General features: G+C 37.8%; 1 protein-coding gene across 2 annotated transcripts; it reads right to left on the bottom strand.

Annotated features, from left to right (window-relative positions):
* Positions 1-27,710, bottom strand: LOC130440020 (HLA class II histocompatibility antigen, DR beta 5 chain-like). 2 transcript variants are annotated; one of them, XM_056772785.1, is made up of 5 exons: positions 27,618-27,710; positions 19,943-20,067; positions 19,567-19,848; positions 18,431-18,544; positions 1-660 (listed from the first exon to the last, which is right to left on the bottom strand). In XM_056772785.1, exons 3-5 carry the CDS (start codon positions 19,790-19,792, stop codon positions 560-562), a joined length of 441 nt encoding a protein of 146 aa, XP_056628763.1. In that variant the 5' UTR covers positions 19,793-19,848; positions 19,943-20,067; positions 27,618-27,710; the 3' UTR covers positions 1-559. The 2 variants fall into 2 exon arrangements, with proteins under 2 accessions (XP_056628763.1, XP_056628764.1); XM_056772786.1 differs by lacking the exon at positions 1-660 and adding an exon at positions 17,643-18,294 and having other exon boundaries at positions 27,618-27,706.
* Positions 27,711-27,713: the final 3 nt, after the last annotated feature.

The following is a 27,713-nucleotide window of genomic DNA, read 5'->3' as shown; positions in this document are numbered from 1 at the left end:
TGTAACAAAAGTGTTCAATGCGTCTCTAAAGGGATAGTTCACCCAAAAATTCTGTCATCATTTAATTTCCCTCTTGTCATTTCATACCTGTATGACTCCCGCAAAACACAAAAGAAGATCTTTTAAAGAATGTTGTTAACTGTACCACCAGTCAACGGGTACCAACATCACTTAACAACATTCTTCAAAATATCTTCATTTTTGGGTGAACTATCACAGGTTCCAAACTTCCTGAAGCTATATGATACCTTTGTGTGACAAAAGCAGATTTTGTTTATGTCTTTGCTTATTGCTAGTTCTTCGTGCTAGTCTGTTGTCCCCCTGCACACAACAGACTTTCTCTCCACTGGAAAATATGATAACATAAGACATTGTTATGATAAACAGCATAACTGCCATGTCTTTATGGGGAAAGCGGATCTTTATTCAGAGGAACTGTGCGGGATGAGATGGAGAGATGTGATATTTTTCTTCGTATGTTGTCTTTTCACCCGAGGTTCGGCGTTTCCTTTCATGCAGCCACATGTGGAGCGTCTCTTCCTCTGAAGTTGTGTTTGGATTAGCCAGGACAGGGGAGCAGGAGGAAGTGAGATCTCACACATTTTCTCTGGAACCGTGTTTGCCTAAACCTCTCGCAAAAATTAAACAATTCCACACACACTGGGAGAGGAAGAGAAGACATGAAAGTCACATAGGCAGTGAAGTATAGTGTGGAAAACAGACATTGGAAAGAAGGTTAACAGAGAACAGAACAGTTCATGGCAGAGAGGATAAATTGAAGAGATGTCTCTGAGAGTAGTAAAACATAAAGATGATATAATTCTGTCATTATATACCCTCAAGTTGTTTCTTTTTAGTAAGACACAACATAACAGAATGTCCAGTCATAATTAACTTCTCTTGAATGATGAATTATACTGATTTCATCCCCCATTGACTCCCATGGTCCCAACATTATTTCCCCTACTATGGCAGTCAATAGATGTTGAGATCTGTTTGGTTTCTGACATTCTTCCAAATATCTCCCTTTGTGTTGACCAAACAAATAAATGTACACAGGTTTGAAACAACCTGAAGGTGTGTAAATGATGACAGAATTTTCATATTTGGGAGAACAATCCCCTTAATATTCTTTAAAATGTCTCCTCTTGTGTAACTCATACAGGTTAAAAAGGAAACACCTTGGACATAGAAATAGCTTGAATGTTTTTAACCTTTGCAGAATGAATAATTACTGTATAATTAAGAACTTAAAAAAAAGAATGATTTTAAGCATTTGCATGTTTGGATTACCTACTCAGGCATGAAGGCAAGCTGGAACAGTCATGACTTTAAATAGAATCAGTGGTTGCGTATAACAAAATTGAATGGTTATCAACATTTTCAACACCAGTTTTCACAGAAAGACATCAAAAGCACCTATACTTCTATACGTCTATAATTTACATAGTGGGAAAGAAAATAGGCTAGAACATTTCTGCCATATAATTTTAAAAGTATGTGACACAAATGTATTTGTTCTGAGGCACACAATAATCTTTAGATTTGTTAAATGTCCAGTGTATAGTTTTTTTTAGCAACATCTAGTGGTGAGGTTGCTAATTGCTACCAACGGCTCACTCCACCGCTCACCCCTCCCTTTCGAAGCACTATGGTGGCTGACACAGCACTGAGATGTCATCATGCTTTCACTTCTTTGCTGTTTGTCAAAGAGCAGTTTGTCTGTTTAGGTCTACTGTAACAACATGGTGAGCTTCATGTAAGGGGACCCGTGGTGTAAATAGAAAAGCTCATTCTAAAGACGGTGTTTATAAGATCTTTAAAATTTTCAAACTGTGAGAGACCACAAACATGAGAAAAATCCTACATTTAATCGTTTTGCGCCGATAATGTGTGGTGCGGCGTGAGGTGACGAAGAAAACACACCACACACAAACAGAATTTCAAACAGTGTCCTGACTGTGAAGCAGGAAATCCCGCAAATTCTCTTGAGATTTCGGAATAAGTTTTTCTATTATTTCACAGTATGTTTAATATTGATGTGTTCAATATAAACAAATTTGTACATATAACTTTTTATGTGATTAAAAAAATATTATTTATCGTTGAGAAATTGCTCAAGCAGCATCATCTAAAGCAGTGGTTCTCAACCGGGGGGGGGGGGGGGCAAAGAGGTACTGCAGGTGGGTTGTGATGGTTCCCCAAAACCCCAACCTTTGGAACTCGATCGCGAATGCACGGAGGAACGCGATTGCAAATTGATGGAGGCCAATGTTCCTTCTGAAGCAGCGCACTTGAGCTTTTTCAGTGCAATTTTAGGCTGCGCACAAAAGCTTAATATCTACAAAGTAGGCAAGCGTCCCTTCAGGAAACAGCAGCAACTACTTCCACATCATCTAAAGTTACAGGTTGATCATGTATGTTTGTCTCTCATACTGTAATTTTAGAATGAGCACAAGTGTCTCTCTCTCCTGATGAGTTCAGAGTTCGCGTGAAGGGAGTGGCGTGTAAATAAAGTGTCTTTTCATGTATTTCTGAACTTGGACAGCTGTTTAAAGCTCCTGACATTTATTAAAGATGTGAAACGCTAAACGGGCAAATGACACCACATCGCGTCTGTATTATAAACTGCAAAAAAACTCTCGCTCGTGTTAAAATCATGAGATTAATCCTTTTGGAATAATGCCCAAAACACTACAATTTTGTAAAGGTTTTAAGCAAAATGCTAATGGTTCACAATGGTATTTTAATAGAATCCATTAATTTCTGTGATGGTTGATTTTGTTTTTATCAGCAGAGTTGTTATATTTATAATCTGATCTCCTGAGATCAATCTGTCACATACAGGTATTTTTTGCGTATTTATATATAGTTAATATATCAAACATGCAGTATTTTACACATTATCTTATCTCTCCTCAATCTACAGTATGGGAGGGCACCAGTTCTTAAAATGGGTTTAAATCTCGGCTAGTGATTGTTGCAGCAGTGCAGCATGTTTCAGAAAGCAACCAGACCTAAGATAAGTGAATGAGTACATGTATTGATATCCTCCGATCATCATTGATAGCGATGAGAGCCGTAGCAGCGTAAATTGCCACGAGAGAATACGCTAAATTGCATAGTGCATTGTCACACATGTATACATTTTAACTCGTTATTGCCCAACTACACCATGCCTATTCCATAATGACGCAGGTTGATTGTCAATGTTATTTGTATGTCTTCTGTATACTGTCAGTGTGCAATGGTCTCAGTATTCATGGTCGTAATTTTACCTATGTAATACAGATATCAGTGCCAAGAATGAGTGGTGCAGATGTCATCCAAGACTGTCAATAAATGCATCTTTGTAAAGAATCTTTCCATATACTGATTCTTTTATCGGAATCAGGTCATAATTGGCCGCTCAACCAGCATTGTACCACTATGTCTGGGGTCACCATACTCCCCATGTAGTTCAATGGTATCTAAGAGTGTGCAATGGCAGAAGCATGTGCTTCATTGATTTAATGGTTGAAATAAGTTTTAATGAGTTTATCATGATAAATTGCTCGGGTGGATGCTGGGGTCTCATCTTTGGCTTGCAACATATCGTTGTTAAATAACATTGCATTGTCTATTAGAATTAAGCCGGTCGGCATTAAAGCCAAGGTTCACATAGTCATAGGCATCAGTGTTAAGCCAGGTGGCTTGGTAGCCAAGGCTCACATAGTTATAAGCCACTAGTGTTAAGGTGGTTGGCGATGTAAGCCAAGGCACTCATAGTCATAGGCCATTAGCGTTAACCCAGTCTGCATAAAAGCCCAGGCACAAATACATAGTAATACATGCGGTTCACAATCCCTTAGGGGCAGCAGCAGTACACATGTCTTGGCAATAGATCTGTTGGGGGTGTTCTCTCCACAGCTTGAATTGATCATTTCTGTGTCTCCTTCTTTGATGGGGGTTTATTCATGTTATATGTGCAGCAGCAGCATTCCTTATATGCACACAGCACCATGTTTTGGATATACTGGCAGTAGCAAGTCTCCTTACTTGTGAATAGTTCTGACTTGAAACTCTAGATGACGCAGTCTTCAGTCCAAACCTTTCCGACATAATAACTACTACACGATGAAGTGATTAGTTCCCTCATATCAGCAGCCAATGAGCTTGCTGCTCTATGTTTAAATCTCGGCTTATGATTGCTGCAGCAGTGCACATGTTTCAGAACCCTCTTCCTTCCCCACCTCCACCTGTATAGATCTGCCACAAGGACCACGTAAGCTGTGGTTTATTCATATGTTTTATGTGCAGCAGCAGCATTCCTTGTATGCACACAGCAGCATGTTGTGGATATGTTGGATGTAGCAAGTCTCCTTGCTTGCTACGCTGCAGCAGCAGTGTAGCAGATCTATTCCGCCAAGACCATTATATGTCACGCACACTACGATGCTAAACACTCCGAGAGGTGTCATGAGAGAATTGTATTTATATCTTCACAGTAATCAAAAAATAATATTAATGCTTTTTTGGAAATAGCTGCTGACATTATCACTATTGACATTTTTTCTGTTCTACCTTAAAGCATCAGCACAATCATACTCTTGCAACTGGCGTCACTTACGGATAACTTGAAATTGTGATGATAGTGTTTGTAATGCTTTAGACAGAAGAAATAAAGGGCTTTTGAAGTCATGACTCATGACTACGGTTGCTATTATTCTGTCAGCTGGCTCTTTCTAGTGCGTTTGTCCTCTAGGTTTCCCCCATACATCAGGATTTCTGATTCGCGATTTCTGGCGGCTCCGATGTTCTCCCGATCAGGTTCATTCTCTCTTAACACGCATCACACCATAGGAAAATCAGATAAAATAATCTCTAGAGCCTTTTAAACTCATCGGACTTGTCGGAAGGGGAGAAATTGGCCCGGTTATCTTGTGGCGAGGCCCCGACATTGGGTAATAAAAACATAATGCTTCATTATGTTAGGTCTTAATACACATCTGAAGACATTAAGTATATTATATTACATTTTTGTCAAAAGATCCTCCAAAAAAGTACACACTCGACCTTTATGTGCACAAATTAAATTTATGTTTCATTTTATTCACAATTAACTTGGATTATGAGGATATAAATTAACTATCACTTATCTCAAAAAGTTAAATCTGCACTGGAACTGAATTATAGTTCCAAGGTTTCATTTACATTCAAGGTGTTTGTCTCAAGTCTCAAAAAGAACACACACACTAAGAAACCTTACACACGGAGGAACATGTCAAGGGCCTAACACCTGGAAGAGCTGAAAGGAACAGAGGAAAATGCCTTTTAATCTGTCCAAGATACGGTTTCATAGCTGTGAGCATTTACCTCATCTCTGCCTATCCGACCCCCTTCTGACACTCTCAAGCACGCAAAGATTACTGTACCTATGCACATACCTCCAGCTCTTATATCAAAACACCCTCAAATCACCTGCCACTCTGCACACACACACACATAGGAAAAGCCTGTGGCCCTTTTCCTATTTCTGAAGTTCAACAAAGAAAGGGGCCCTGAAATCATGACACCTTAGAGGGGTCAAGATATTTTAACAATTTCCTTAGACCGAATAATCCACTGCCACACAAAATCTGTGACAAAACAACCTATCATGCATTGTAAAAAATATTTTTTGTGAAAAGTTTAAAAAGCAAGGCAATGTGATACTGTACAAACCTAAAAATAAAAATTCTGTCATCATTTACTCGCCCTCCAGTTGTTCCAAATCTTTATACATTTCTTTGTTCGGATGAAAACAAGGAAATGTTGGAAGAATGCTTGTGAAAAAACAGTTCTTGACCACCATAGTTGGAAAAATGACAATGGAAGTCAAAAGTGCCCTAGAACCGTTTGCTTTCCTAAATCCTCCAAAATATTTTCTGTTCAACAGAACAAAGAAATGTATAAAGCGATTTACACGGTAGTCAATGGAGGCTAATAACTGTTTGGTTACAAACGTTCTTCAAAATATCTTCTCTTGTATTCATCAGAACAAAAACATTTATACAGATTTGAAACAACTTGTGCGTGAGCAAATAAAGGCAAAGTTTTCATTTTTGGGTGAAGTGTCCCTTTAAGGGTCTTTTCTAAAGCTACTTGATTCAATTTGTTCTCATTCAGCCCATACATTCACTGATAAAAAAATCACACCAAATTCTTGCTCAAGTAAAATATCAAAATAACAACAAATTAAATAAATCATAATCTCGTTCCATTCACTTCAGCTACATCCACACTTCCTTGAACTTCTATTATTCATGAATGTGCTTTAAAAATACATTTAACTTCACTTTACTCTACACAAACGTTAGATAATAGATCTATAGTCTTCATTAACATGGCAATGTGTATTCTGTCTTATCAAAATGCAGTCGGCAGACAGGTTTATGACTGCAAATCCAGCTCGGAGGAGACACTCCAAAAAGCATTCCCAAAAATATACTCAAACTTCTAAAAAATGAATGATTCATAAAAAAATCACATTATAAAGTTGGATGAGAGACAATACCCTTCTTCCCCTCTGCATCACACGCTGACGTACGTCAGAAAACAGGGTCAGGGACGTCTTTCAAAAGCATTCACTCTGAGAAAGCGAGACGGTGATCTTTTGAGAAATTCTGCTCTCAACAGTATTTGATTGAACATCATATGGAGAAACACACACTTGGCTGTTTTTATCCTCTTCTCTTTTCTCTCTGCCTCGCATCCCCTCCTCTCGCCCGAGAAAGTGATTAGAGACAGGATTCATGGTCCTGACACACAAACACCTTTAGTAGGGGCCCTTTGAGTGTCAGAATGGAGTGTGACTGGATGAATGAAAGGAGAGGTGAGTGCAATCGATACACAAATGCAATGACGGAGAAAGACAAGACAACTCAGGCCTTGCAAGTGTGACTTTCTTGAATCTGCTGTTCTTTGAGTGTCTTTATATGGGTTCTCTTTAGATGTCTGCGTAAGCGTGTGCACATATTCTCCTCGAGCTGCGGAGAGACAATGCGCTTTGATATCTGGATTATGAAGGAAACGACAGTTGATTAAAAACTATGACAGGAGCCCTTCTGCCTAACGCTAGACCAGGTGTTCAGATAATTCTTAATATTTCATTCCCTTTTAAACATTCCTAAATTGTCACTCCTAATTCCTAATGTGAAAGAACACATGAGAAATTCTTGCTTAAAATAGATTTAAAAAAATAAAAGAGGGCCATGTTCTCACTTTGGGTATAAGGGCATTTGGTATGTGTTGTAATGTTAGTTCGCCTGTAAAAGAACTTCTCTCCCTTCACCTCTTGCGTGATTGCAGCCAATTATGATTCCGTTTCATCTCGGCTGCAGATGTTAGGAGAAGTGGGGCTTGAAAGAGCCGGGGTGTCAACAGGCCTTCTGTCAAAGCCTCTTTGAGGGCCCGTGTCAGGTGCTTTGATTGGCGTGCCTTCGCGAGGAGACGTCCTCTTATAATCTGTCCGGGTGGGTGATGGGTGACTTCCACATCAAATGCAGATGAATGGAGAGGTGTAGGGATCCTTCACAACAGACCACTGGATGACGCATGTTTGTGAATAGTTGAGGGACAGAGATCTTGTTGTTGCCTTCCTTTGGTCCCTGTTGCCTTGTTTAAGGGGTTTCAAAAGATTATTTTTGGCGACACGGTTGCAATAGGACAAGATTGATCAGGTTTGTTCAGATTCTTCAAACCGCATTCAATGTTGAGACACATTGCGCTTGAAGCGTAAGCAGTTAACTAAGAGAAGCTAACTAAGTTTTGTAATTCTTTTGATGACGTGTAGTTTGAGTAGTTTTGTGCTTTATTCTAGGGCTGGGCAATTAATCGAAAAGTAGTCGAAACGGACATTAAGAAGCTCTTACCGACGTCATTTTTAAAAGTTGGTTATTTCGATTACTTTCTCTTTAATATCCATGTCGACGCGTGTCGCTATACATCACTTTTTTCTTATCAGAGCAGAAGAGACTCAAAATATTCGATTTATTGTGGGAATACACATATATTTAAGACATTATTAGAAATTGTAAGTTGTCTACTTTTATGTGTGTACGCTTACAATAACATCAAAGCGTTATTTTGTAAAATAAAGAAAATAAACAGTGTGCGTTAGCAGCCGTCTCCATTCCAATCACAGTATTTCTGAAATGTGTCACTGATCCAAAACTAAAGAAAGCTTAAAATATCTACTTTTAAATGACCTGATTCAAATGAAAATCAAATCTTCTGTGTTTATGTAATATGCGCGAAAGACAGGTACAGTTGATAAGAGACATTCTTCCAGGTCTGCTCCCATTATGTAATCAAAAGACTTTTAGTCCAAAATTTTGCATAATGTGAGAAATATAGATATACTGAAACACGATTAATTTCTTTAAGACAGATTGATGAGTTTTCAGCTCCTATCAACTATTAAAAACTCTGTTTTGTCTGATTTGTGTTGCGTTTGTTCTTCTGTCTTCAGTGGCAGAGAGATGTTTCCAAAAAATAACACAAGGATGTCTATTATTCGAAATGTTCAATAAATGACCATAAAACTTTGTATTTTCTTTGATTATCTAAACATAAGATGAGATAAGAAATGTTTCATTAGAAATATTACCCCACCTTTAATTGGCCATATTTACACTAAAATCCTTGTCAGTGATCTACGATATATATGAAATAAGATATTTTGAGAAATGTCTCAGTGGTTCTGTCTCCATTGGGCCAAACGACTGAAACACAATTTGTTTTTACACAATCCCCATTTTTACCGCATCTTTATCATCTTATATTGCAGACTGCAGAGTTATACCTAATGTTTGTATAAATACAGTTCTGTCGGAATTTATTAAGACACTTAATGGTACAGTGTATGACAAACGACATAAAGCTCGATTATGAAAGGTCTTTATACACCTTTGAAGACATAGTTATGTATTTTTTTTTTACATTACTGTCAATAGATCCTTCAAAAAATGACACATTGGACCTTTAAGCGATATATTTAAAATGTATCCATGTCATTATATAATGAAGAACATATAAATGATGATCGACCGTTTCACATCATTTCAATCTTGTTTCAATCATGTTTAACAAACCGGTCTCAAGATAATTTTATTGGATATAATCCATGAGGTTTCCCACAAGCATCTTAGTAAAGTGACCACAGTAGTGGTTACATAACTATGGACAAGCTTCACTGAGTTTGACAGAGGAACATGCCCAAATAAAATTCAGCCCCTATTCTGTCTTCCACTTTAAATAGTATATTTGTTTATATTATAACTTTTTTGTTCATGTTTTTCTTTAAATATGCTTTAGAACAGCATTTTCAACTGTGGTTTAAGGGTCCACATTTCAGGGTTGCTGTGCATCTCGCGCACGCACACTCACTCACGCACACAAGCACGCACACACACAACTCAGGATCTAGAAAGAACTAGCCCAACAAATAGTTCAAAAGAGGAAACAATTAAAAACTTAAACAAAACCACCATTGGTTTACTTTCATTGTTTAGTGGTTCTATGTCAAGAGAGTATTATTATGATTAGAGACTTTCTGGAATCTGAGATCTAAATGATTTCGAGTTTAACTGCTAATGGGGATAATCTGTATTTTGCATTTTCAAATGGTGGTGTTTATTTATGTTCATTGCTGAATGTCCCAAATTAATCACATCTGAAGATAAAAACATATAATAAAAATTCAGTTTGTCTAATTTGAACATACAAGTTTTTTTTCTTTTCAAATGCAAGAAAGTTTCAAATGTTTATGCACTTGTTTATCAGGCACACAAAAGTGTGTCTGTGAAAAAAAACAGACTATTGTATTAGACACACACATATTTTCTCATGGAACAAAGCACAGCTTCTGTGCCCCTTGCCATCCACACAAAAAGACTTGGCCCTAGTGAAGAGGAACTGGACTCTTTTTTTTTTAATATCTGAAGGCTTGTTAAAGATTCACTGGGGAAAGTCACTGCCGAGCCCAGTAAGGGATCTGTTGTATTCTGTACATTTCACAAAAAGGACGGAAATGATGCTTGTGGATGATTGCTCAAACTGTGCTGTTGTACTATACAATTGGACCAAAAAACTATTTTGACACTTAAGCCACAAGTGTCAACGACCAAAGCATATTCGCAATTACATTTAACCAATTAATCCTGAGGAAGTTTTGGGGTTTTTGTATGACTTCAGATAGCCTACCCAAAAGTTCCTACAGGTGTCCTGGCGAAGAACCACAGTGTAACCACATAAAATACAAACACGTTTCACTTAGAAACCCAGCAATTTTATAAGGTTGTGCTTTGTTTTGAAAACAATGACACGGTCATATGACACTGCTAAAATTAATATTATCGTATGTTTAAGATGTAATGCAATGTGTTTACATGTTTTAAGGTTAAAAAACTCTGTATTTTCCACATACCGTTCATGTTTGTATCTCCTCTTTGCCCCCCTACAGATTTTTTGCAAAGCTCATCGATCTGTACAGCGATGTGTGCTATGATTGGCCAGTTAACCAGTGCGTAGTGATTGGTCAAATACTGCAAGCGTGTGAGGGATATGTTACGCCTCTCACCATATTTGGAACATCAGGTTCCAAAGCAATTGCACTGACAGGCACATCCACCTTACTTGCGTATACATTTGGGTGGTCTCAGTCAAATAATACCATGAACTGACGTAGATTTGTGGGGGTGTGGTATCACGAGGCATTTCAGGAAGGTCTTGGTGAGCATTCTCTTTTAGATCGAAAGCATCTTTTTCTCTGACACTTTAATTTTTGCAATTTTACATGTCTAATACATGCATGAGCAACTTATAACACACCGAAGACACAGAAAAACACGTGTTGTGCCATATGACCCCTTTAAATGGGATCACAGAAGCTCCTATTTAAGCTTTTAGTAGGCCTACAGTGTCAAAGAAAAGCATGGCAACCAAAAAAATAACATTCTGAAGGACCTCCATTGAAAAAAACCCATTCAGACCATCTGAAAGAAGATAGCAACAAATACACTTCCTCTCTCTCTCTTTCTCTTTCTCAGTAAAGACAGAAGCAGGAAGGAAGGTTTGGCCGGCTTTGGACTGTGGGCTTTGGTTGGCTCTTTCATGTCTTTGTAGTTTTATTAGAGTTGTCATTAGACTTTTTATGGCTGGTGTTTGTCCCTTTTCACGAGCGGCAGTGTTTAGAGGAGGTGTGATATGATCTCTGTGCCGATTGTGCGTTTTCAATGGGCATTTGTTAAGTTGATGTCTCATCTGCCCCGGAGGATCATAAACATTTACCTCCCATGAACACAATACACCTCATTTGTCTTTAAGGAGCGCTCTCCTTAAAAGAAATTTTGAAAAGTTTGTGTTTTTTAAACTCCTGTCAATAAAAATAGTTTCAACTTGTCATGTAAATACATAAAGTGATTAAAAGATGATTTTGTCAACATGGATTTCAACATTGGACTACAGTTAACGTGTGGTGGAATAATTTGTTTTATTATTATTAAATTGCAAAAAAAATATATAATGACGTGTAGATATTGTTTTTTATATTAATTTTTATTTACTAAAATGAGACCTCAATACTTCAAATGAAGGTATAGAAATTTTAGGTATGCAAAATTCTGTCATCATTGATCCAAACCAAACAGATCTCATCATCCATTGACACCTGTAGTGTTTATTTTCCCTACTGTGGGAGTAAGTGGGGGATGAGATCTGTTTGGTTACTGACATTCTTCCAAATACCTCGTGTTTGGTAGAAGAAAGAAACGGCAATAGGTTTGGAATAGAATCTCTTTAAAATAGGAAGGTATACTTTCAGTTTACTTTTTGTGTACTTCTCAGAAATAAACTTCAATTACTTCTCAGAAAAATAAAAAAAACATACTCTAAAGGTCTTTGCACATACAGTCCGAGATTTTCGAACATGTTTTTTTCATGTTAATTATCCTAAAAATTTGTCACGCACAGAAACCTTGTATACCGATGCGCATTAATTAATCCGTTGCGAAAAAATTGCAAAACAATACAGCCCGACGCTCCTGTTGCTCTGCCTCTCTCCTTATCTCTCATTTCATCCCCATTGACATCACTCTCTCTGCCTGCATTCTCTTGCATACCTGTAAACACTCACATTCACACCCATCTACCACCATCCATCCATTTTTTTATTTCTCCAGTTTATACATGCAAGTTTCTTACGTGAACGCAATCGCGAATGGACTGACGGAGACCGCGGGAACCCTGAAACCCCTCAGGTCTCCCAGAGAGAATCGTCAGCGTTCCGTTCCATCCCCATTCATTGCAATGGCAGTGACATGTATTGTCAATATTTATTATCTTTGAGTATCATGCAATCTCACATTACTACTACAACTATGCATTGAGTTTAGTTTACTCTAAACTGCTACTTGTTTGTAAAAGCTACGAGTAAGTAGTTGAACATTTGTTAAAAAAATAAACTATAACACTACAAAGACTACAAAGAACACCGCTTGGGTCTCTCATACCTCGCATAAAAAGCTCTGAAAAAGGTGTATGGATGAGTATGTGAGTAATTATGTGTGTGTTTGTAGAGCCTCACCCCTCATGTGCCCTCTCGCTCCCAATAACCACGACCAGTACAAAGAGAATTGCTTGCCGCGAGCCAGCAGGGCACCTCGGCTGTCATTACAGCCTGGCCAAGGAGAGCAAATACCAGGCCATAGCAACCTACAGGAGGGGAACGAGGAAACAGAAGAGGAAGAAAGAGACTTCGAAGGAACGAGGGGTGTTAGCTTAGTAGTACCATAGTGAATGACCTTAATGTGACTCTTCAGCTCCTCAACAATCGCTCACAGCCAGCTGGAGATGAGGTGTCGAGGGGGCCCCTCGGGGACCCCCGGCCGAATTTACTGCCGACTCGGAGATGGGTGAATGAAACCCAATCAGCTCAGGTTCCTGCCCAGCATGTGCCCCGTACAAGAGCAAAAAAGAACAGTGCGGGACTTAGCGCTAATGCAGCCGTAGCAGCCATAAAGAGCCAGCGGAGGCCCTTTCTCACTCACGGACAAACACTCTGTGCATTTTTATTGTCCTGTTTCTTTAGTTCTGATCCTTTTTGCTTTGTCCAAATGTCAATTCATCACCTCTTCTCTTAATTTACTGCTTTACTGAAAGAGCGGGTCACTTCAACAAAAACTACAACTTATTGGAAAAAAAAATCTGCTCAAAGTCTGCAATCAAAGTCTTAGAATTTAGGAGAGAACCTTCATGAGCTATAGGAGCAGCAAAATGTTTTTCTGTGTAAAAAAAGAGAAAGTGATGACATGGATAGGAGTAAGGGAGGAGGAGAATGACTCGGAAGAGAGGAGGACAAAGGAGAAAAGGAAAGAAGAAGGAAAGGAGGTATACAGGGAATACAGAGAGAAGCATCTGTCTATTTAAAGCAGGTTGTAGCGATGCTCTGAGCTACCCCGCTGATCAATTAGCATATCTGAATCCTAGCGCCGCACGAGGTTCCCGCGCTAGCCCGCTGCTAGGTGGCACTTCTAAGGGAGACGGCTTTTGAATGAGCACACAGGAATCCACCAAACGCTATGTGTTCCTAACCGTTTGAACAGCCACAAAAAATGATTTGAAGTTCCATCTCCAAGCTGAAGGGAAAAAAGTTTCACTTTTTAGGTTATAGAGAAAGAGGACACACGTATTTACTTGTTTTTTTCTTTTACTTGATGTTTTTTGTGAGCTGTGATGATGCTCTGTGCGTTTCTTTAGGGTGAGGGATCCACAATGATGGATCTTCAGACTGTTTACTGACTTCAGCTTTACCTGTGGGCTACATAAGATCACAGGCTTACCTTATGATAGGCTGTACATGTCATGTCTGAGGATATTAAGGTGTGGTCGGACTTTCTGTTATAGTACATTAGCTTCTATTCATAAAGAGGTGAATGCAAGAGAGCACAAACACAATGTGAAGAAGATTAAGCTCTTCCTCTTGACGAAGAATAAAAACTTCAACAGTTCTTTAGTGAAAGACTATGACATAATTTCCAGCTACCCACCATTATTGAGGGGTTGAAGTTACTTTGTTGGCTTAAAGCCTAAATTTAAAGGTGCAATGTGGGAGATTTACGCCCTGTTCAGACCACCACCGACCCCCAGCAGTAGGAAGTGGGCGTGTCACGACAAACTTGAGATTTGCTCAACTTTACACAAATGATGAGTGACGTTCGGGAGCTACTTTCAATAGGAGTAAAGCAGCGGAGCTCACGTCTTCCATCTCTCGTCAGTTACTGGAGGATTTTTTCTAAATGTTACTAGAGCAACCAAAGCTAGGAACACCTAACGACCTCGTAGCAAGAGACTAGCAACAAATGGAGGTCTGAACGCACAGTAAGGAGCTCTATTGACAGAATGCTATATAATTATACATAATTCAGAGGTGTATAAAGACCTTACATAATGAAGCGTAATGCTTTTATTACTTTAGAATGAGCTATTTCTGTCTACACACACTGCAGGTCCCCTTGCATGGAATTCGCCATGTTGTTTCTACAGTAGCCCTAAATGGACAAACTGCTCTACAGAGCGCGATTGTAAATAGGTTATCTCCTTTGGTAAAGAAGCGAAAACGCAACGACATCTTAGTGCTGTGTCAGCCACCGTAGTGCTTTGAAAGGGAGAGTAAAGTGAGCCGTAGGTTGCAATTCATAACATCACCACTAGATGTCACTAAATGTCATACACTAGACCTGCACCTAAACAATTTGTGGCCCTGCCTGTCAAAATGTTTTTGAATATAAAATTATATCAGTGAAAATATTGACTGAGCAATGTCATGTCAAAGGTTGAAATCATAGTGAAATGAATTCTTGAAATCTTGATAGCCTGATTTTCACAGGAAGGGTCACATTTCAGGAGAAACATCTAAGACTTGGTGTGTACTGACTGAAGCCAAACTAAGCTCCAACAAATCTGATCTATCAAAGAGCAACCTAAAAATGTCATCCGAGGAGTTTTGAAAGCTAAACATGTGACACCCTGTTACATTCTCTATGACAATTATCATAATCAGATGTCTGTTTATTGCAAATTAGCTTTATAATCCACAACAACCATCTCCCCACAGGCCATCTTCAGCACTCCGCTAAAGTCTCCTCACGCTGCAGAATCCATTTTTTGGTTTCATCACGCAAACATAGCAACAGTGCGTCTATGTCTCAGACTTTGCCCTGAGGCTACGTCACCAATCAGATCAAGGCAAATCAACAACAGTGATGATAGCAGAGCGCTCCCTCCCACGTGGTTGGAGAAAGTGAAACGGGTTTGTTGCTCTATTGAACGCTTCAGTCTTCACAAAGGCGTCGCTTCTCAGACGACCCTAAAAACAACCCTCTGTGTCAGAATGCCGAAGCGCAGACCGTATTTCGTGAAAAAAGCAGGTCAAGTTTTTTCTCTCTCGCTCTTTTTCTCTTCTTCTCTCTTTTTCAGATTTTTAGGATAGCCTTGATGTTGCTCTCCCATCAGTCACAATGCACGGCTCTATTGACGGGATCCAGGGAGGGTTCCATAATTTGGGCAGGGGAACACAAAAAAGCGCACCCTCCCGCTGTGCACAGCATGTCACTGCAGGCAGCGGGAGTCTCGTATTTTATTAGCCTGGGAGAGCAGGCCCGCTGCAAATAAAGCACATTCAGGCAGCCACTGATCTCTGTCACAAAAACAATATCATCATAGCGTACCGCTCTAAGCCCCACCTCCTCCCTGTCATTCGCATGCTTTCGGGCACATGCAAATGCTCGGTGAGACACATTAAGTTTTTTACTTTCCTTTTACCTCTCTCTGCTGCGTCTGATCGGCACCTCGTTCCAACTTTCTCAACATCTCTCTTGCCTGGCCAACAGCACCCCTCCTCTCTCTTCATAGTGTCTCTTTCATTCGCTCCCCACAGTTGGACACTTCGCTCTTGGAGGTAGAGCAGTTCAATGAACGGTCTACAAATGAGCTGATTCAAAGGGGCTTAACCTTCGGATGAAGGAAATATATTAGATTAGCCCTCCACCTGCTGCATTCACTGTGCATGTCTTTGTTTATGTATGGCTTTGTCATTTAAATCCTTCAAAGAATATTTCAAGTAAAAAGTCATATGGGAACCCTTATGTGTCAAATTATGCATCGCAAAATATTTTACGATTTATTTGATGGGGTTTTGGAGACAAAAAAAAGTTGTGGATACAAGATACAAAATATCCTCTTTTGTGTTCCATAGAAGAGAAATATTCAGGTTTTAAACAACATAAGGTTTTGGGGTGAACTATTAACACCATATTAACATGTATGACGTCAATGTCATACATGAAGAGGCACATACAAAAGATTTATAGACTCATGCAGACACTACTTTTAAGGATTAAGGGAAGTCCTGTGACCTTCTGTCATTGGCGTCTCAGTGTCTGCTAATGCAACGCTACAATGCACATGCTCCCACCTCCATGCACAAGCAACCGTGTGCGCAGAGGCCAGGGGTTTGCATTTTTACACCACATGGTGTCCTTCTGGACGCTTCACGGTAACATGATCTGCCATATACAAGATGTGGCTGCTCAAGTCACACTGAATTTAAAATTCAGATATAATATTTATCTTAAAAAGATAAAACCTGGACAGAGTGATTTTGAAGGTATAGTCCAATACATCAGATGGATTATACAAATATGTAGTGACAAATATTGACTCTGTGGTAACAATAACAGTTTTACAAATACAAAGAATTATGGTATAAAGGAAGCTGCTTAAAATGCTAAATTATAATGATGGATGAATTGTGTAATTTTTGTAAATTATAAACTGTAAATTGAATGAGAGCTGTGCAGAGAGAACTTTATCCCAAGTCGTAGGGCCTCAAATATTTTGTAAATAAAATCTGTGAATGCTATTTTGTTGCATTACATGGAAGTCTCTTTAATCTAGCCGCACTCAAAAAGCTATTCAAACATCTTACATAAATAATGCTCTCAGTATTAAAATCAAAGGCCATTGCCACCGGTCCCAGAGCTGTGGGAGAAAACTTTTGATGGACAGAATGAGAGGAGAAACGCATTTGATAAACATATGACATACATTTAAACTCTGTCAGTGTTTCTGCTTGCGCTTCAAAGGCTTCACTACAGTCTAAGTTTTGTTATCAAAACATTTAAACAGTTTCAATATTCTGCTCTGTTTCATTCTATTTGATTTGCTTCTTGGGTGCCATGTATCTTACTTTTAGTAATGACCATTGAATGTATAGAATGCAGAATGATGCGCCCAGTTAACGTAACTGAAAGCAAATTATGACACAAAGGACATGCTTGGCTATAAAACCAAAATATATTTCAAAAAGGCAACAACTCTAACCTTTAAAACCATTTGATTAAGAATGATCAGTTAACTTGCTCAAATATTTGTTTATTTACTTACTAGCATTTTTCTACCTGCATTGTTTCATACTTGCTTTATTGTCTTCATAATGCAAACAGGTTGGTGAAAATCAGTTCATCTTTTAAATGAGGTCTGACACTGACTGGCATTTGGCGCCCTCTACCGTGCAATTCCACGTAGTGAAAAACCCTATTTTATTTTAGGCACACCTGCTTAAATATGCACACAACTCATGAAAAAGCATAGCCACGTTACACATTATAATAAATAAATAATGTGCAAATGGGAAGTGATGAAAGCATGCTTTAAAATCAGGTTGTTATTATAATGTTCAGCATTCTCATTAGAAATACATAATGCTGGTTACTCTGTCCCATATGGACACTTGTAAAGTTTTTGTATTTCCAAATTGACCTTTTCAGTGTTATACAAGCACTTTCAAAGTCAACATCAGAATTAAAACAAGACAAACGGACAGAAGGACTGTTTTTGTAAGTACACAATGACAGTGATATCTCAGGCATCTACTGTTCTAAATGCATATCTGTTCTTCTGTGTTTTGCTACTTCTTCATTTCTGCTTTGTTGTTTTTGGAAGCAACATATTAGCATTTTGTCACGATTATGATAAATAGTATTTTTTTGTTCCAAGTTCCTAGTGCTTCTCATTTTATATTTAGAGGCGTTTGCCTGTTACACGTTAACACGTTAAAAACACGTTACATTTTCAAAGGCTTTATATGCAAAGTTTGATGACATTTAAAAATAATGCAGTCTGTCTGTATACATGTAACTCAATATCCATCTGTATCCAGTGTCTGCAAGGTTCGGGTGTAACTAATGTTCTGATCTGGGGCTGCATTAACATGTGCTGATAAAGGAAAATACATCAACAGGAAAACATTTAGAATCTATAACATTTTGTTGTTTATTCACAATAAAATATAAATGTGGATATTTTAAAGCATAGCCTTAAAGTGTGTGTGTGTGTGTGTGTGTGTACCCACCTGTACATTTTTTTATATAGTAGGTCAGTCCTCCAACTGTCATAATGATGCCCAACACAAACCCTGCAGCTCCAATAAAGAGATCAATTCTGTCGGATTCAGATAGAGAGGAATCTGTAAAACAAAACATGATTGTGCATAAAACATTTTTGGTGTGTTATAATTATGAGGTGCCCATGTTACTGGAACAAACATTTGAGGAAGCCTAGTTGTCAAATCAATATTTTTGATAACCAAACCAGTAAATGTCTTATTTTTAGAAACATACTTAACAAATCCCTTGTTTTTGATTCATTTAGGCCTACTCCATAATGCCTTAACACTTAATAATGCCTTAAAGGGGATCTCTGGCCAAAAATGAATTTTTGAAATTTTGCCATTTATTACTCACCCTCAAGTAGTTTAACATCTGTATGACCTCCATTTTCCCAAAAACGCAAATTAATGTAGTTGGAAGCTTTCTGACTCCTCCTTAGATTGCAACTCAACCAATCTTCAAAGCGCTGAAAGTGCGTAAAGACATCGTAAATTGTCCTTGCGACTCCGCTGGTTCAGTATAAATTAATATGTCGAGCGATGCTGACACCAGATGCAATGTCATGTGGCTCGTGTGTTTGGTTGCGTTGCAATCTATACCAGTAATTCATTTTCATCTATGTTCTTTTTGCTCAACAGCGGTTTTCGTCTTGGAACTCTGCCATGCAGACCATTTTTGCCCAGTTTTTTTCTTATGGTGGATCAAAAACCGTATTTTTACATTTTCTGAAAAAAATGCTCTGCAAAATGTGTCACCCCTGCTCTAATGCTAGGATGTTTAGGATGTCCCCCATTACAATGTTTCTGTGAAATGCCTTGTGTCCCACCTTTAATGAAAATCTATGCGATTATTTATTTATTTACTATTATTATTTGAACCTTCTTTATCAGCCACCAAGCAAAACAATTCTGATCAGTCAAAAAAGCAATAGAAATCTTGAAAACTGACTTTTTCCAAACATCAGAAAAGAAGAGATTTTGAAGAATTGCAACATCAGGCCTTATAGACCACTGAGACTTTTCGCTAAATATCTCTCTTAGAATTTGTCTCCATGTTTTGTAAATCCTTTGTGATTTTTTGTGATTAGCTATATACTCACCCCAGTGATAGATCATGGGTTTATTGGAGCTGGCATGCTCCACCACACAGGTGATCTTCTCTCCAGGTTTGGGGAAGTATTCCAGGTGTGAGTGGTTCTGATAATACCAGTCTCCATCAGCCATCTCTTCAATCGAGGTCACGTCAGAAGTCATCACCTCATCGTCTCTCATCCAGGTCATTTTAATGAATTTGGGGTAAAAGTCATAAGCGCTGCATATCAGCATGGCTGGTTGTGTACTACTGGTCTGCCTTACAGACTGGATGGTGACTTCTGGTTTTACTGTAGAAACGAAAATATAAAATGTGTGTTCATACTGATTATCTAATTTGTCACATGTACTATATAATATCAGTCAAAGAAAGTCACATCTTACCTGCTGTATCTGTCAAAGCGAGAAATAGTGCTCCGTAGCGCTTGCAGTTGAGTTGCAAAACTCAACGTTTTCTAGTGAGCCAAGTTCCCGACAGAGAAGTACAGCATATCCATAATGTCCATGAACTACAAACACGAAACAACGTAAACGTAGTACTTAACAACATGAATGTTCATACAATACAGGCATATTCAGTGGCTGCATAAGCTCTGGCAGTGGCGCTTCTAGGTTTTCAATATAAGGGGGGCTCAGCCTCCAATAGTCAGTCTCTAACCACCAATCTGCAACATTTATAATTCAAAGTGACAACAACAGCCACAAATCCATATAATAATTGCTACAATCAACTTCTGAGTCATTATTTATATTTATATAGAAGGACTTGATATGATGCTTCCCTGCCATTCATTCTGATGCATGACTTAGACTATGTTTTCATCACATCCACAATATGTTTTAAATGAATAATAAACATAATGAAGCGACTGAAAATCGACAAAGAGCTTTTAGGTACACTTTTGTATACTCGGAACTTGGAACAATGAATGACACCAGTCTCGACTAACTATCGATCTGCACGTCGTGTTTCAAAACCATCATCAGCTCTCTATCACTAGATGCAGAAAAACAAAACAGCACTTCCTGATGAATAACACATTTCTGTGCGCTACAATATCATCGTGATCGATTTCTAAAGTATGACGTCATTGGTGTGAAGTGTTTTCATTTTGTTAACAGTGTCGAGGGGTAAACGCAGACACAACTTTTACAGTGTGTGCGAAAGGGTCTTGTTTTGCAGCCGAATAGTATTATGTAAGATGCATTTACAACAAAGAATGACAAAGATGCAGATGTTAATGCGCACACCTTTATCCTCTTTTTCACTCAACTCTATATATGCCGCTGAGTGTGAATGCGCTAAATTACGCAGCCTGCCGAGGTTTTCATAATAAGAGTTTTCAAAGCGATCTGGCATTCCTCTACAAATTACATCATTTAAGCAAAACCTAAAAATGGTCCAGCAACCCCACTGGCTCTGAATCGACTACATGTAAAAAAAGCTACATTCAAATTTCAAACCGTTAAACTCTATTTGTATTTTTACTTATTGCTTTAAAATATATAAAAACATACAATATCCTACCTGTTACAAACAAAGTAGGCAAAAACATTGCTATACTTATCACAAGTCTGTGCTGCATTTTCTTTAAGAGTGTTGTAGTACAGACATACAGAAGAAATGAGACCGCTGTATGGGATCAGAATCCCGTCACAAGTATTGCGGGCATATTTAAAAATATAATAAGCGTAAATCAAAAAAATTAAACCGTGAATCAGAACTTTAAACATATTTTAAATGATATTGGGCAAAATTAATATATAAAGACAAAGTTGTTCAAATCGCAACCAAAATAATGTTCTCCTTAGTTGTTTTACTCATTTTCGTGTTCTTTGATATTTTTTGCTAATGTTTAAACTTTTTCTACGCATACGTTATTTTTTTCCTCGCTTGTTTTTCCACGTTCTGCGCTTGCGTTTCCAAAAACTGCAGTTCGAGTTTCATGGTAATTAGGGCGGGCTTTTGCGTCACCATTGGTCCACTAGTTCTAGATTGACAGCTCCTCCTCTAGCCAATCAGTCGAAGATGGTGTTGACGTCACTTCATACGCGACTCGCGGCATATCCTTGGAGGTGGATTATAACCGTCATCTGCAAATCCCGGACAAGGTCCACAGGTAATTGAACATAATAGTATGGTTACTGAGTGTCAGATACACTTCTGTTATGAATATGATCTGCCAGGTTTACCAAGTAATTTGATGTCCGATTCCACCATATAGTCCGATAAGTTAACATACATGTTAGCTGGGTTTAGTCAGCGGTGCTATAGTTTACAGTTACTTTATTAAGTTATTTAATATTGTTGGCTGTGTATTTAGAAATGAATACTGTAGTGTTGTAAATGTGATGATGTTGCTTGCTCGTGACAATGATAATACCATGCGAATCTTAACTCATTTAGACGAGCACATGATTCAGCGTCTTATCTCACAGTAGTGCATTAAATCAGTAATAAGTGCTAATTGAACGTAGTGTTACCGGGGAACAGATGTGTTTTGTCAGGTTTGTGAATTTTGCTCCAATGCAAGGAATTATGTCAAAGAGCATGGTATTACACTAGTGTGTACATAGGAAACGATTTAAACATTTAAAACGGTCTTTCTGAATAGACAAAGTGTGTAAAAAAGATTTGTAAAGCAGAATCTCAACCCAATCGATTTGAAAGTAGGTGTCCATGTTATGATTAAAAATGCACAGAACAATGCATACTTCAACTTGTATATTTTTTTATCCTAGGACCTTTTGGAGCAAGACAGCGCTTGAGGACTTATTGGAGGAGCAAAAACACTAGTAATAGTCCCTCATGTAGATGGAGCGTACGTTATCATGATATGGCTCAGTTCATGACAACCAATCTTACATTTCAGAGATATTTACTTAGTTCAATTTTGTGACGCAGTCCGTTGCAACTTGAATCTTAAATCATCAGACTATTATTAATGTAATTTGTGTTATTTTTATGTAATTTAACACCATTATAAAGGTGATTAAAAAAAGCAAACATCACTACAGGAACGTATGCGACTGGTTAAATAGAGTACTTTAATACAATTTACTAAAAACAATAATAAAATGAGAAAAAGTATTACAGCCGCAACAGAATTGTCATTTTTGGTGGTTCAAAAGTTCACATTTGTCCATTCAAGTTATCCAGACAAGTTTAATCAATCAATGTTTGTAAAAAAAATTTCAACTATGTCTGTTAGCTTTCTGAAACTGTTGGTCATGACACAACAACATTGATCCGAGTTCAAGTTTTAGTTAGCAGGTTGTTTTTACTGAAATGTATAGATTCACTGATCCTATCCACTCAATAAATGTTAAAATGAGTTATTGACAATCTTAAATTGATGGTCATGCACTTGTATTAGATGGAGCCATTCATGCTGTTCTGATGAGGAAAGTCATATCTTGGATAGCCTTCGAGTCTTTTTAGATGCAGTATACAATGCAAAGTCCATCTCCATGTTTCTTGAAGGAAATATTTAAGAAGCTTATGATCTTCCGTTTTACCAAAGCTGTCGAACTCACTCTTGCACTAATTTCAGGAGAAACGTGGCTGAGGACGTAGTCGAAAAAATGAAAAATGCAAGTCGACAGAATTACAAATGTGTTCAAAAAAGACAATGCTGGTAAAGAAATGTAACTTGTGTTGTCTCTTGCAGAGATCCTGTCCATTAATACAGGGGTGTCCAAAGTCAGTCCTGGAGGGCCGGTGTCCTGCAAAGTTTCGCTTCAACTCTAATCAAACACACCTGAACAGCCAATCAAGGTCTCACAAAACATACTAGAAACTTCAAAACAGGTTTGTTAAACAAAGTTGGAGCTAAACTCTGCAGGACTGTGGCTCTCCAGGACCGACATTGGACATCCATTAACATATCCAGCAAACCGTAAAGTGGATGTCTTGATGCAAGAGGCCTAGCACTGATGCAACTCAAAATGTTGCATGGGGAACAACTGCTTTCCTAGAGAAAAACAAGTGACATGAATCATACAAAGCAAAACTAATAATAAATATCTTTTGAATGTGTTTTAGTTGTAACAAGTGTTGTAAACAATTTGAGCACAAGACTGCAACTTAAATTAAAATGGGTATAATTATGAAACCATTGCAATAACATTTAAATGGCAGTTACCCTGGATAACGTTTATTACTGATAGATGGTTAGCAGCCAGAATGTCTCAACAGTAGTCAACTAATGTTACCTTCACCCAGAAAAGCGTGAGAAAAGACGCTAACGTTACACGATGTGCTCGTCTAAATGAGTTAAGTTGCGAATGGCATAATCATAGTTATGAGGTAGCAGTACACACATTTACACAAATTCAGTCTTCTCTCAGAGTACTTATAACAGATATAAGAAGTGTGTCTGACACTCAATAATGATATAATTATGTTCAATTATGTTCATAAATGTTTAAATCGTTTCCTATGTACACACTAGTGTAATACCATGCTCTTTGACATAATTCCTTGCATTGGAGCAAAATTCACAAACCTGACAAAACACATCTGTTCCCCGGTAACACTACGTTCAATTAGCACTTATTACTGATTTAATGCACTACTGTGAGATAAGACGCTGAATCATGTGCTCGTCTAAATGAGTTAAGATTCGCATGGTATTATCATTGTCACGAGCAAGCAACATCATCACATTTACAACACTACAGTATTCATTTCTAAATACACAGCCAATAATATTAAATAACTTAATAAAGTAACTGTAAACTATAGCACCGCTGACTAAACCCAGCTAACATGTATGTTAACTTATCGGACTATATGGTGGAATCGGACATCAAATTACTTGGTAAACCTGGCAGATCATATTCATAACAGAAGTGTATCTGACACTCAGTAACCATATTATTATGTTAAATTACCTGTGGACCTTGTCCGGGATTTGCAGATGACGGTTATAATCCACCTCCAAGGATATGCCGCGAGTCGCGTATGAAGTGACGTCAACACCATCTTCGACTGATTGGCTAGAGGAGGAGCTGTCAATCTAGAACTAGTGGACCAATGGTGACGCAAAAGCCCGCCCTAATTACCATGAAACTCGAACTGCAGTTTTTGGAAACGCAAGCGCAGAACGTGGAAAAACAAGCGAGGAAAAAAATAACGTATGCGTAGAAAAAGTTTAAACATTAGCAAAAAATATCAAAGAACACGAAAATGAGTAAAACAACTAAGGAGAACATTATTTTGGTTGCGATTTGAACAACTTTGTCTTTATATATTAATTTTGTCCAATATCATTTAAAATATGTTTAAAGTTCTGATTCACGGTTTAAATTTTTTGATTTACGCTTATTATATTTTTAAATATGCCCGCAATACTTGTGGCGGGATTCTGATCCCATACAAACGCTACCAGTCTGGTCCAATTGAGTGACAGTTGAGAGAGTAAACCCCTCCCACTCCTCGACGCATCAGACAAACTTAATTTCGCGGGTATTTTGATCCACCTCATCTCGGACAGCTGTTATTCAGAGAATAAAAGGTATGTTTTACGAGTTTTTAATGTATAAAACTATTACTGTACTTCAAAAAAAATGCAAAAGTATTCAAAATTCGGCTGTTCACATTAGGTTTGAAAGGTAACGTTACAATCTAGCTGCGTTAGCTTTGTATAGCTAGTCTGTAACGTTATGCCCACGTTGTTCTAATTTACAGCTTTTTAATCATTTAAACTTCCTTTTTGGTGAACATTTCCCTTTGAAATTTCTGACTCGTGTAAGTCTTTTAGTTCAGTAATTTACGCATCTTGATATTAGTTTATGGTCGACACGAGAGAGCGTCGTGTCAAAAAGCAAACATCCAGCTCATTTTTTAAATATCACTAATGTTCGCTGACGGAACGTAGTTTTAAGAGTCGTTTAGACGAGGCGTTATGATTTAGGCGGTATGATTTATATATAAGACGTTATGATTTATATATAAACATAACGCCTCTTTGAGATTTTGTTAAGACGCTGTCGAAGGTGTGAGCTTCCGGCTATCAGCGGTCGTGGCTCCGCTGAGAGCAGCTCTATTGCTTCGGGAATAGCCGCTGGCTCTTATAACGTTAGTGGTTAACCGTGCGATATAATACATTTTTGGTATATGAGACGAACAATTTTTTTTTACTCTTCTACGTATTCCTGAGTGTGTCGAATTAGTTAAGAGATGTGTTAACATTTATAATATTATTTTTTTAAGAGTGTATTTTAGTTTTTGTACTACTGTATATCCCACTCTTCTTTTTTCCCCCACTGACAGGTTGTCACATCCATAATGCTGGAATTGCCCAAAAGCATTTTACTCGTGCAACTTTGTTAATTGTATTTTGTAAACAGTTATGAGTTTCGAAGTGGAAAGTTGTCAAACTATTTATATTTTTTCTTGTGCGACTTTATGTATATGTTAAAATCTAAACTTATGTAATTTTTTTATGTTTATTTTTCTTAATATGTATAAACATAAAGTGATTCGTAGTGTTTTATATGCCGTTTTTTTGTTAAATGAGCATTAAAATATTGTAAGTTTTTATGAATTCCTTTTGTCTTGCATTTTGATCCTTAATGAAACTTCAACTTTTGATTCTTACTAGTGCCACAAGTAATTCTGTGATTTTATTATTTTCAAACATTTTGGGTTTGTTTTAAACCAGCAATGTAATAGTTGATGTAAATAAAACAACCCAGCATGTTGGGTCAAAGATTTAAGCCAAATGGCCGGGTTAAAATAACCCAACGCTGGGTTTGTACATATTTGACCCAAGGTTGGGTTACCAAAATAACCCAAATTGGGTTGTTTTAACCCAGCCTTTTTTTAGAGTGTAATGACCTTATTCCTTTCAGACTCGGGTAGAGAGGAATCTGTAAAATCAGAATAAGATTATTACGTCTAATATTCTTTGTTTGGTTGACAATCATAGGCCATTTCTTCTAGGCAAGGCATTTACGATCAGATCAACCGGACGATGATGATCACTTTAGAAATATGCAGGTCTATACTTATTATGTTCTCATTAAGGGCCACTACCGCCCCATCATGCCTCTGCAAGAGAGCTGCAGTCCTGTACGTTTGAAGAGATCATTTAAATCTAGCCAAACAGAGCGTGCGCCAAATCCGGTTGTTTTAATGTCCTGTTTTCCATTTTTGGTTTTGACAAACACAACTTAATGAAGTATATTTTATGTATAGACACATAATCAAGAAGACTAACATTTTCAGTTCAATCTAATGTGGATCACAGGTAACATGCTGTGTAATCATACAATCATTCAATGATTTGAAAATAATAATAATAATAATTATAATGATATATTATTATTATTATACAATCGCATGTCAAGTTCTTAGTATTTCAAAGCAACCGCAATCTGGACTACATCCCTCAGGATAATATTATTACAGTTCAACCATGTCATGACTGTGTTGGAAATCACCTACGTTTTTCAAACCCAGGAGATACATTTTTATATATATTCCCACTGGTTTACGTCTAGATTTACCCCAAAGGCCCAGGAAACAATTTTGATTTGCTTTAAATCAAACACATCTGTTATATTTTTGTGCTTTTATACTTGTATACTTCTTTCTGGCATTAGTTATGTTCACTTTAACCACATATCTAAATTGTTTTAGTTTAAAACATTGTGGTGTATTCTATCATCTATAAGGTTTCTTCTGAGACAATTAGACCCGATGCCTCAATTACTTCTTATTGGTACTTTTTTAACTCACATTTTTTATCATAGTTGTTTGTATTTAAATGCAAAGAAACTACCAAACACGTATTTAAAGTAACAACTGTACACGTACACGAAGCACATGAGACTTACAACTAGAATCTTTACAACAATGTTCCTTTGCAGTTCGCAATCATGCTGGCCTGTTTTAAGCTCGACAATATGCTAAAATACGTACAACTTTACATCTCTAACAATATAGGACATTTCTCATTTTGGGCAGAAAATATTGGCACCATTTAGATTAAGTGGATGAGACAACCCCATTCTCTTCCTCCCTCTGTGTTTGACTGATAGTCAGCCTAACCTGATGACAGTGCGGGTGTGGCGACAGGTTCCTCCCACCTGTTGTGCAGCAGTGATGCTGATTCCCCTCCTGGGAGACCGACGAGACCTACAGCCT

Source organism: Triplophysa dalaica, chromosome 18, assembly GCF_015846415.1.
Source record: "Triplophysa dalaica isolate WHDGS20190420 chromosome 18, ASM1584641v1, whole genome shotgun sequence".
NCBI lineage: Eukaryota > Metazoa > Chordata > Actinopteri > Cypriniformes > Nemacheilidae > Triplophysa > Triplophysa dalaica.
The sequence above is the reverse complement of the archived record's forward strand: the minus strand, read 5'-3'. Positions and strand labels throughout refer to the sequence as shown.